General features: G+C 45.6%; 1 protein-coding gene across 1 annotated transcript; it reads left to right on the top strand.

Moving 5' to 3' along the window:
• The first annotated feature begins 8,073 nt into the window (after window positions 1-8,073).
• Window positions 8,074-10,275, top strand: LOC135393444 (uncharacterized). Its single transcript, XM_064623878.1, has one exon. It carries the CDS (start codon window positions 8,224-8,226, stop codon window positions 9,655-9,657), a length of 1,434 nt encoding a protein of 477 aa, XP_064479948.1. The 5' UTR covers window positions 8,074-8,223; the 3' UTR covers window positions 9,658-10,275.
• Window positions 10,276-12,318: the final 2,043 nt, after the last annotated feature.

Below are 12,318 nucleotides of genomic sequence, written 5' to 3'. Positions count from 1 at the left end.
GCTGCGTCACCTTTCTCTCCACGTTGCCCATGCCAGCAGCAACACGCCCCACGTTTTCGAGAACTCTGTTCAACAGTTGTTCGTTACTGATTGTCATCACTTGGACACTGTGAATTTCTCCAGCGGTACCGTTCAACTCACTTTCAACTCTTGAAAATTTCACTTGCACGCTTTCCACTAAGGCGAAAGTTTTCTTCGCAACATTCGAACAGATCTCCACGCATCGACATGTTTGGTACGCTAACGAAAGAGCTGTCCCGCTGACACTGCTTCGCGTAATGACTGGCAATGTCTCGACGAAGAACGTTCGCCTTGCACTTGTCGCATGTTACAGCATAATGTATGCACTCTTGCAAGAAGTGAGACTGTACCTCTTGCAGGGTTCCAGTGACGACGCATCCATTTTTAGAGTTGGAGCAACGCACGTGTTGTCGTTCAAGTTGCTTTAGATTGAATGGGAACCTCGCAACTTCTCCTTCTTCAAACCGTTCCTGATCCAGGGGACAAAGTCGGTCGTCGCACTGAAGACTCTGGTAGCAGAGCTCGCACAAAGAGTGACAGCATCCTAGAATGAAAGTCACTCGAGGGATTACTTTGCACAAACAACAAGACCTTTTGGAATCGAGATCCACAAATTGCATTGGCCTGAAGTCCAGTTCTTTAGAAAAGCCAACGACGTAGTTTTCGGACGACATCCTTTGCAGCGAACAGGACCGCGGCGTCTAGCCGTTGCACTCACCGCCGATGAACAAGTCAAAATGGCGCACAACTCATCCAGAAACGGTGCCCGCGCAACCAGCACAATGTACTGAAAGTCGAGTGCAATAGGGGTGGTCGGGTAGGTGGAAGACCTTGAACAGACTCTTGAAACTAAGGAACATTGATAAGACACACACCGCCCAAGCAGCACACAATATTGGACCCATATTGGCTGGTCATTGGCGATACGGGTCCAATATGGGACCCGTTTCGCCAAGATTTTCCCCATATTGGCTGAAAATGGGCAATGTGGGCCCCATATTGCCCAGTTTCAGCCAATATGGGGAAAATCCTGGCAATATGGGCCCCATATTGCCCACTTTGAGCCAATATTGAGAAAATCTTGGGAATATGGGCCCCATATTGCACGCGTACACCCCATATTGACTGAACAGGGTACGTAGCCGTGTTGCACAAATGCCCAAGCAGCACGGCAAGATTGAACGTTGAAGCGTGTGAAATACCCTATTCACTACATCGTTACATTCAACAACTTCCCGCAGATGATACACATTGTTCGAAACAGTCAACGTACTTGGCATTCCCAACGTAAAGTTCACTAGAGTTCGACACCTCAACATTCCACGTCTTGAAAGTCGCCGCCATCTTCCTTCGCGATGCCAATGCCAATCGGTCGAGCCGACTGTGAGCAAGCGAGTAGTTTGAGCGTAATCACGCGTCCTACAACTAATGCGCATGCGCGACAGCCCGAACGGACGTTTCATAGGGCTAAAATGTCGCTGGGTGCTGTAATGGTAACGAAATTGCGGCAGGTCAAGTAAAAAACACAATGTTTGATAAGAAGGGATGGCTATTCTGTAAAGTTAGGTGATTTCAAGTTGCTGCAAGCAGTGTAAATTGCTCTGGCGTGTGTCCGTCACCGCCACGAAAGTGTTTCGCTGCTTTGTATTCTCGGAGCGGGTGTGGAAATTGTTAGTTCACAGAATATTGCGATCCCAATGAAGGCATCCGCCGGAAGCTCCCGTTTACGCAATGGTCCAGGGAAAATGGCGGGCGCTTAAACCACGTGATCTCCAGGAGCCACTCACAGCGTCCCCGAGCTGCAGCGCGGGAAAAAACGCTGGGACCCAGTGCGCATGCGCAGACCGACCTCCTTTCTTAACCTCCTCCCCCTTCTCTCGTCTGGTTTTTCGTCTCTCCTCTCGTCCCCCCTAACCCCCAGCCTCGTCCGTTTGTCTTCGGCGATTGCTGTACAGCAACGATCATGCTGTCCCAAAGCAGACAATCAAAAAGCGATGGTGTATGACAAATCAAGTTTATTTGTCCTCAGGAACTGCCTCGAAAAAGCTACAGTACATATCTTCTTTTGTCTTGTAACAGGCTTCACTGGAGCTTTAGGTGCTTCGACATCGAAGGGCAGTTCAGAAGCCAATGCTGAGCTATGTGCGTCGTCGTTGCCGATGGCTGCGGGAGAACTAAAACAAAAAAAAATCTATTGATGATCCGTAACTCTGCACGAAAATCACTGCTATGATAGGCAATCGATCTTGATTTCGTATTTGAACACCAAAGCGCATTTGTCACGAATGTTCGTAGATCACAGTGAATGAACGGCTGCGACGTGCATGAGGAGCAACTAGCATAACCACACATAATTTGATTAGCGGCATATCAGAAACGTACAAGTTACGGTAATGCACTGCACAATGAAACGCCGCTAACGTACCGAGTGACTCGTAAATATTGTACGTGATACACTTAACGTGATAAACCTGCATTACTTCCTTCGGTCACAAAAAAGTAATCAAACTTGCCATACCGTTCACGTGCAGTACGTTGGAAAGAGTGTAGACTTCCTCTCTGACGATTTCTGCGTCCTTTGGAGGTGCAGGGATTCCATGTCATGTTCGTCTTCGCGCTGTTGTGATGATCAGATGGATGTGCCATTCCGTTCTCACATTAGCAGTTCGCCACAATCTAAATCTAAAGCATTCAAAACCCTCAAACTACCCCTAGCGTCTGCGTGCACAACGGTTGCAGTCCGAGAGAACACGCGTGGCCGGACAGACGCGATGTCTCCTCCGTCGTTTTTCTTTCGCCTCCGTTCGACCGATCGTTTGGATACGCGCGCCTCAATCAAATGACTCTTGCCCAATCAGCGCGAAGGAAACTGACGCCAGTTCTTGGAGACCAATGAGCATCCAAATATTTATACATATAATGCGCAGCCAATCAGAGATCTTCCGAGCTGGCTCGCCGGTGGCGACAATATTTTCGAGGCGGTGCGTTTCGCTTTAGAGCCGGCGGCTGATGAAGGCTTCTGAGGGATCTTAGGCATTGGCAGTTCTGTGGGACTGCTTGTGATCTTCAGCGCGAGCGTAGCACCTGTTCTTCGTTTTTTTTTTGTGTGTTTGGGCAATGCCGTGTTTCTTTCCTTTTTTTCGTTCTTTTTTTTTTTTTTTTTGCAGTGATGTGAACGTGGATCAATTAGATCCGCAGATATAAAAAAGCAAAAATCATACAAAAGTAGTGAATATTATACAGCATAATGCTTTATTATTACACGGGCTCCCCGTAGGTGTTATCACAGAAATATTGGCAATATTGGCGCAAAATGGGCTTGCCAATATGGGCAGCCCATATTGGTCCAATATGGAGCCTGGTTGCACTCCCCATATTGGTCCAATATTGGCAATCTTGGCAGCCCATATGGGTCCAATATTGGACCAATATTGGCGTGCTGCTTGGGCGTCCACCCCTGTTGCACTCGATTTTCAGTACATTGTGCTGCTTGGGTGAACAGACTCTTGAAGCTAAACAACATTAATAAGACACATACCGTCCACTCGATGCGTTATCGCATCAGTGTACGCGCGTACACTGATGCGATAACGGATCGAGTGGTTTTCGAAATACATTTTCCTCCGTTATCGGCACAATGAGACTCACCTACTAGCGCAAGTGGGGGACAAAGCCCGACAAACAGCACTTTCAACTTGCTCACTTGTGGAGGTAACCGTAGGACCACAATAGTTTGCCTGCATCAAGACAGGTGGTACAGAAAGCAAAAATCGCCGAGACTACGCCGAGGACGTCGAAAGTAGAACCCTGCACGGGCCCATGCCCTTGTCCCGGCCGGGTTTACTTTCCCTGTGAGAAACAATTATCATGCGGTATACGGGGGCAGCACCAAATTTACTTTTGGAGTTTTTAAGTAAACCAACATGACCTTCAAACTGATTTGGAGTGTCAGCGTCCTAGCAGAGAGGCAGGCATTTCATTACAAAAGTACTTGCCCCTAATGTGTCTAAGTCTTCCATCGACGCACATTTCCAAGGTTCCAAAATGGCGCCAACATAGCTTGGCTTGTTCTTCCAATGAAGCGTTACCTGAAACTTTTGCCACAGGCTCTTCGAAAACTTTGCCTATACGCCATGCAGTGCAGACACAGCACTGGCGTTGTTGCCTTGCTTTTCAAAGCGTTCAGAACCGTGTATTGTGTATCCAAACCATGGGCGTTACCGCGAGGGGCGCAAGGGGATCGTGCCCCCCCCCCCCCCCGGACCTTCAAGGTCACTTTTGAAAGTTGTGCGCTCTTTATTCATATATGTCGTCGCGGTTTTTAGATGCGATAATTTAACCCAGCTCGCACGCCCGTCTCGAGATAAAGAAGGCAGAACTGCACGCGATACATCACAGTCGAAGTGCGCATGCACAAACTGACCTCCTTCCTAAGGTACTTTCCCGTATCTCGTCGGGTTTGTCATCGGCTCTGTTACCATCCAATTCCAATACTCCCTTTATTTTACACGGTAACTGAAACACTGATAAACGAAAGGCGTATATTCGTTTTTTGTTTGTTTGTTTGTTTTTTGTAAACGTCTAACTGACACGAGTTGTCATCTTGGTAGAAATAAAGTTGGTATGAATTTCACTTAGTGACTGGTGTTTCACTTAAAGGATCCGAGTTCGTTTTTTTTTCAGTCTAGCTTAGATTTCGCGCAGGTGCAAATAGCATCGTATATATATACAACACACGATAGCGATACGTCCGCGTACATTGGGACTATCACCCCTGGCGGTGAAACTCTCCAATCATCATCGTACAAATCAGGTTGTTGTTGTTGAATATATTGGCCGTGCATAGTTTGAGTCGGATGTCACACACAGCGGGTGCATTTGATGCCAAGTACTCTGCGTGTGCAAACGATTCAGCTCAAGCATTTTTGTATTGAATTCTCGAATATGCATAACTTTGTGAGAAAAAAAAGCTCGTTCGGAAAATATACCAGATGGAACTCAGACTTACTCAAACTCGAGTCAGTGAATGCCATTGAAGTAGTTGGAAAATATAATTTCTGTATACAGCATTCTGGGGTGCAAAGGGTGTATACCTTGACAACACAGGCGCAATAACAGGCGTGACTTGCTAAGTGTGTGTGATCCAGACTTGTACGTATTTGGGGTATTGTATTTAAAATACTGTCTTTTAAATTAAATTTGCAGTATTTCGCTACTCCTACTCAATACTTTTTGTTTTGTGTATTTGTATTCCATTTAAAATACATTTTACGGTATTTTCTACTCAATACTCTAATTACATATTTTGGATCTGCCTCTCAAACTACTCTGTGTCTCGTCTTTCCATTATCTTGCTTGTTCAGTGAAAATTTCCCGAGTCCGTCGGACTTGATCCGGACATTGGCCCTTCTTGAAAGTCTCCATTTAGAGATCTTGCCCCGTTGAAGTTTGCTTTGTTCTGGGTTATCTCTTGCTTTGTTATGTAGTATCTCTTTATCGTCTTTTTGAGAATTATGTTCAGATGGGGAAAGTGTCAGGCGACCATTTTGAAATGCAATTGCTACTGCGCGCAAAATTAGTGTACGCTTAAAACGCAAGACTGCGTTATTTGCGACCGGTACTCTAGTATATCTTAATTGTATTTCAAATACTTTTTGAAGCATTTAGTACTCTGTCTTAATTACTTTAATTTCCATGTATGTATACTCTATCTTAATTACAGTCTAGCGTTAGTATTTATTATCTTATCTGAAATATATTTCTGAGTATCTTGTCCATGTCCGGCACTGTGCTCCCCCAGTGACTTATCACGAAACCACCAGCTCCCTTGCCTATTGCTGCTATGTGCAACAGGAGTTAGTTACTGGAAAAGTCGCACAGCATGTACGGTCACAGCCCAAGGACCACCCTTCGTCTGCTGCAATGATATCTCATTTCGCATGAGTCAAACAGTATGCGTTTATTTTCCTTACGTTACGAAGCAGAGCATCACTTTATCCTGTAGTTGCCACTGATACCTGCAAGCTTCCTCGGTGTGAAGAAGAGAGTCCTGTCCGTCGAAAGGACGGTACCCGTGTGAAGGAAAGAGACGACACTCTCTGTTGTCTCCAGTACCATCATTTTCTAGTCATGTACCAGCTTGATAGCGCCCCATGCTCCTGTCAGTCTTCAGTACAGATAGGGCCTTGGCTTCGGGGGAATCGTAACGGAGGTATTCACCCATTCAGTGTTTACAAACAGAAGGCACAACCGGAAGTTGCGTAGGGTTTCACAGCGCCAGAGGCTACATGTGGCGCCACGCCGTGCCACTCATTTCAGTTAGCGCTAGCTAACTCTGATGAGTAGCAGGGCGTGGCTCCACGCTGACGCTGAGAACCCTAGACATCTTCCGGTGGTGCCTTCTGCTTGTAAACAGTGAAAGGGTGAATACAGGGTGTCCCAGAAAACGTGCCATTGAATTATAATTAAGAAACTAGACCACTTAGAATCATGTGGTCAATGGCACTTGTTCTTATAATGTTTTTGCCACCTCCTGATGTGAACGATACCTAACGTAAGTCTTATTAGGTATACAGTCAAACTCCTTTACAACGAAGCTCAGGGGACAGCAAAAAAAAATTTGCAGTAAAGGTATTTTCGTTAAAAAGGATGTCCATTATTGGACCTATAGGGCTCCAGCGGGACCGCAAAGGTGATTTCGTTATGTCCATTATTGGAAATTTGCTGTACTTGTATTTTCGTTAAAAAGGTGTTCGCTATAAAGGAGTTTGACTGTATATGTTTATGAAACTGAACTCGAAAATTTGAAAAGTAAAGGTTGCGTATGTGAAGCGTGTGCTGAATTTACACAAATTTATGATAATTGACGTGGATGGTGAGGTGCTATCCCATCGGGAAAAAATAGCCGAACATCGTGCGTTTTGGAGCGCCCAGAGCATAGCGCTCGACCACTGTTTGCGCGCCCTGATTGTCGGTCCGACGAAAGGAAATTGCTAAATTCTTCCTACACAGTGATAGTAGACAGAGGTAAGACTAGCATGACTTATCGTATCTGGCTTTCGCTGAGATCATGTCTTGCGACTCCCAATTTCAAAAACCGTCACTTTTCTACTATCCCTCGGAGGGCTGTGTTTAGCAACCTCCTTTCACTCGACTGAGAATGACGGTGCTGGCAAAGACCGGCGCTATAGGCTCTTGGCGCTCCGAACGCATCATATTCGGCAATTTTTTTTTTTTTTTTTCGATTGAATAGCTGTTCAATATCCGTGTCAATTACCATTTGCTTGAGTAAATTCGACACGCCCTTCACATTGGTGAGGTGAAAAAGCGACCTTTACTTAGCAAATTTTCGGGTTCAGTTCGTAAAAATTGGCATAATAAAACTTCGGTTAGCTGACATTTACAAATACCGTTGACCGCGTGATTCTAGGTGGCGCAATTTTTTTATAATTCAGTGACACGTTTTATGGGACACTGTATAATGACAAGGAGCAGACGTGAGACAGGGTCCTCCTCCTAAGTTGTGAGGAAGCGCAAAGTTCGAAAACGCCATTCTACACGATTATATATAAGAAGACTTTTCTTTAACAACTATGGTGGTGGTGGTGGTGGAGGTGATGGCGAAAGAGTTTGCCGTCTAACGAATATAAATTACGTGCAGCCATTTTCACCGCCAATGTACTTCATAGGCACTAGGCTTCAATACATATTAGAAGAAAAGTAATCGGAGAGGTCGACCGGACCAACCTGCCTGAATCTACGTGAAATCCCCATACTAGAGTCTCCCTTACTTACGCTATATGACTGACACGGATCTGAATAGGGCCCGAGAGAAGGAAATCTGAATGTTTGGAATAATATGTGATGTGATGTGATGTGATAAAGAAAGAAAATTGCGATGGGGAATAATATGCTTGGAGCACTAACAATGCTATTCCACTGCACGAGAACAGGAATTATCATGTAGCGCGCATTCTCCCAACGAGATGTCGCCCGTATAGCGCGACGCGATAGGTGATTTCTTATCTGGCTACGCGCTGGAAGCAGCGAAGGGGCTGCGATGCTGCCTAGTTGACATAAGCGTTCTTTCTAGTTCATTCGTCGTTGTGTTTCGCGTGTGCGTTCGCATTAGAAGTCGTCCCGAAACATCCAGCTTCTTGGCATCACTTTCAATATCCTCTTATTCGACGACTTTACGTGAGGATGATGACGTCCGAACGACAGCTCGTCGGGTTCTCAGAGGCAATGGATTGGCGCTTCATGAACTTTGTGGACCTCATCTCCCTGAGGGTTTGCGCTTTGTGCAGCGTCGTTCCGAAAGTGACCTTTGTTCTAGAATGTCCTCACGCACTCTGTGAACTCTGCTACGAGAATGTCCTTCAGGGTAAGCGACAATGTCCTTTAGACGGGCAAGACTTCGAAGATGTTAATACGAGCAAGTTGATCCTAACGCCGGGGCAGATAGGAAAACAAAAGGCGCGGTGTTGCAACGTCAGGGAAGGATGTGATTTTGTTGGAACTGTCGAAGAAGTGAAGCAGCACTTTTTCAGTCAATGTACGTTTCATGCTGTCACCTGCAGTCGATGCCAAGTAAAGGTGCTCCGAAAGGAGATCGTTAATCACTGTGTGCAACAATGCGAATCCCGGGAATGTCCAGTTGTGTGCTCGCCGACAGACGTCATGGACGCTGCACTGGAGATGGGAAGAAAGATAGACGCCTCATTGGGAACCGTGATAGACCGACTGTCTGCAATGGAGGATCAGCTCCACGTGCATGCAACGACAATAGGAACTGCCAAGGACACTGTAGTATCGAATGGTGATATATTGAAGCACTTTGTGGAACGACAAGAACGCGTAGCAAATCATGACAGCTTCGAAAGCGTGAACGATAAGCTACATGTCATGATGAAGCACATCGACGATCTGACGAAGTTTTTCAGTTTGATAAAAGGTGCTTCGTCAGATCTGATTTCAGAAAACGTGGTAACGCCAGCACAGGAAAGTGACACCGTATCTGACAACGACCATGCCGGTGAAGCTATTAAAAACTCACCTACTCAAGCAGCGCCCGGCGTTAACGACGATGAGATCACGGTGAAGGAGGTGTTCAAAGTTGCAGTCGCTATTTTTAAGCAAGTGTGTTCTCACCATGAAATGCTAGGGGAACTGCACAAAGTGAACCGTTTGAAAAACAGTGTCGCCTATTTTCACATTGATGAGTTTGCCGCTTTTGCCAAAGATTCGGTTGACACGCAAGATCCACGACGGTGGTCTGGAATTTTCGTCCTGTTTGGGTACTCTTGTAAACTTGTAGTGGAAAGGGGTACACGAAGTGGAGACTTGTGCTTGAGTGTTTTTCTCTCTATTTGTCAGAGCTCGAACGACTGCCTTTTGAAATGGCCGTTTACATTCCCTTATACAGTAATGTTAGTTCACCCAACTGATGACAAAAAGAATATTGAGTGTCATATTGATGTATCAGACTGGATAGATAAGCACAGTTGCAATTTCAGTAAGCCAACCGAAGCTGGCAACCGAGGCTTTGGCGCAACTGGGCTTTGCAAACTACAAGATGTAACAAATGGAGGTTTTGTGTACAACGACTCAATCACTGTTGGCGTACGAATTCCTTAACCTCCTTCATTGATATGTCAAACTGGTTTACGGGAAAAACTCTGTTCGTCTTTCCTATTTTATGCTATTAGGAAGCCACCTCACATGTTCTAGCGAGCGTTTTCATCCATTGATTTCATCCTAGCTCGCTGATATTATTTACATTTCTTTGTTAGTCGTTAGCACTCCAAAATAATATTTCATGGTTACAGTAGTTGTTGACAACTTGTCACTAAACAGGGGTACTGTCCGAATGCCATCACAGCTATCCCGTGTGGTAAACCATTGGGGGAAACTCTGCCAACTCCATTATCCCCCAGTCCCCTTCTATTCGTAAACCCGTTGAGTTACTTTGTTTTTAAGGGAACTCAAATGTGTTTTTGTTATTGATGAGTGCAGCCTGTTAAACGATCGTTTTTCAAACTAATGCGTGGAAAAACACGTTTTCGAATGGCGAAAAAAAGATGAACGCGCGACACATGCACATCTTACAAGATTTATGAAGGTTCATTTCAGTTCTCAATTTTCAGGTATCATTTGTAGGAACTGTGTTTTTCTTGTTTCTTTCTTGTAACAAATGTTGAACTGATACGAGCTGTGTTGTTTTGGTAGAAATAAAGTTGGTGTTCATTTCCCTCAGCAACGGATGTGTCACCTACAGCAGCAGAGTTCGTTTTTCTCGGTCGAGCTCATATTACATTTTCTGACTGCTACCTTCACAGCGGGATGTGATGTGCGAATTAGTCGCTGGCTTCTGATATGTCTGCACTCGCATCACAGTCTCTCAATGCTTACACGTCAGCCCTTTAGTTGTAATTGACTGTAATACGCTCTTAATTCAAAAACAACAACGAGAAAAGAAAGAAACGCGGTGGTGCTGGTGCCAGCGGCGTATATTGTAATGATTTTGCGTTATCATATGTGTACCGCGGCTGCCACGCAGCACAAACCTATCCGGCTGTCGATGGGGCTCACAGGTGATCTTCCGCCATTTGTATGGACGCGCGTTCAGCTGTTGTGACGAAGACACTGAACGTACCGTGTTTAACTTGGGGGGGGGGGGGGGGGGGCGTCCACGAAATGTGGTGTGAGCCCGTGCAAGAAATGCATCGTGAACAACTCGAAAGCGCACTAAATTTTTGAGAAATGCTATAGTCGTGTTCAACTTAAAACTGAAAAGAAATCAAGTTCGTCATTTCCCCAGAAATTAACTGCTGTGTGTGTGTGGGGGGGGCGAGCTTTCAAAAGGGGGGGGTATGCTTGGTGGAGGTTCCACTTAGGGAATTTTGCTTAGACACGGAAAGAATCGTGGCACAATGGTGCCATCTCTGCACAGCTTTCCCGTTCTATTTGTACGTGTTATTACGTTAGAACACAGTACATTAGAATACAGATTCATTATGAACGGCATTTCAGCTTTAAGATGCATAATCGCACGACCGACAAAGAAAAAAAACACTAGCACCTTGTCTCCCGAAGCTCAATGAATACCTAGCAACCAACTGTGAAAACCTTAGACGAAGAAAGCAGAAGACCTTGCTTGCTTCAGTTGGGCGCAAATGGTTCTTGATGATCCACACCGAGTTTGCGTACTCGCACGCATTTTTGCTCGTATATGCGCGCAATATATGCATATTGAACAGTCACTTTCAAATGATTTTGGACGAATGCATGGTACGATCACCTGCATGACTGTGGTCCTACAGCCCAAGTTTGAGAGTACAGGATGTAATTCGCTGCGCAGGACTCACTACCAGAACGTGTTGGCGGCCGAGCTGGTGGGGTCACCTGAGAAATTTCAGGGGAGGGGGGGGGGGTTGCAAAAATGCAGGGAGGGTGTACACCCCCGCACTCCCCCGGGGAGGTGTAGAGAAATCTCTGGGCCAGTCTTTACAGCCAATACAGAAGCAGAGTAAGTGTGATGGATTATATTATCTGGGGGAGGTGAGGAAATGACATATCTGTGCCCAGCCATCCTTACGCTTGTAGCGTATTGGGCCTTCATGTCTAACGTTTACTCTTATCCTTCTAGTATCTCTCGTACAAAACTTTATCTTTGTCTGCCTGACCAAGCGCTACGCCGGAAGTACATCAGACTGTGTCTTTTCCATGAGTTCTTTCACTGCAGTCACTTAAGACCTAATTTTATATCACCTGCACACTCTGTATCACCCAGCCTCGATGACGTGGTCAAGGTCGAGCGCTTCCGGCCTAATACCGATCACTTTTCTCGCTCATTTTTCTATACACTATCACTTCTTCCGGAGTGATTAGTCGTTATTAAGGATTTTAATCATTTCAGTCGTGATCTCGCTAACTTACTGTGCGTTTAGCACTACGGTATTTTCTGTTCACTTTGAGTGCAAAGTGTGGTTCATGTAGTTACCATGTTACTGTCACCGCGTCCTCATGTCAAGCCATATGGGGCTCTTTGAGGTTCTGTCATAAATAAATTAATAAATTAGTTATCTGTCGGAGGAGGAGAGTGACGTCTCTGTGACCGGTAACATCTCATTACGGCCGAAGTCTCATTACGGCCCAAGTCTCATTACGGCCGAAAGTCTCATTACGGCCGAAAATCCTTTAATCCCCAAGTGTCTCGTTACGGCCAAAGTCTCAATACGGCCGAAGGTAGTCTCATTACGGCCGAAGATGTCTCATAACGGCCAAAAAGAAAAAAGA

Source organism: Ornithodoros turicata, chromosome 4 (genome assembly GCF_037126465.1).
Source record: "Ornithodoros turicata isolate Travis chromosome 4, ASM3712646v1, whole genome shotgun sequence".
Taxonomy (NCBI): Eukaryota; Metazoa; Arthropoda; class Arachnida; order Ixodida; family Argasidae; genus Ornithodoros; species Ornithodoros turicata.
The sequence above is the reverse complement of the archived record's forward strand: the minus strand, read 5'-3'. Positions and strand labels throughout refer to the sequence as shown.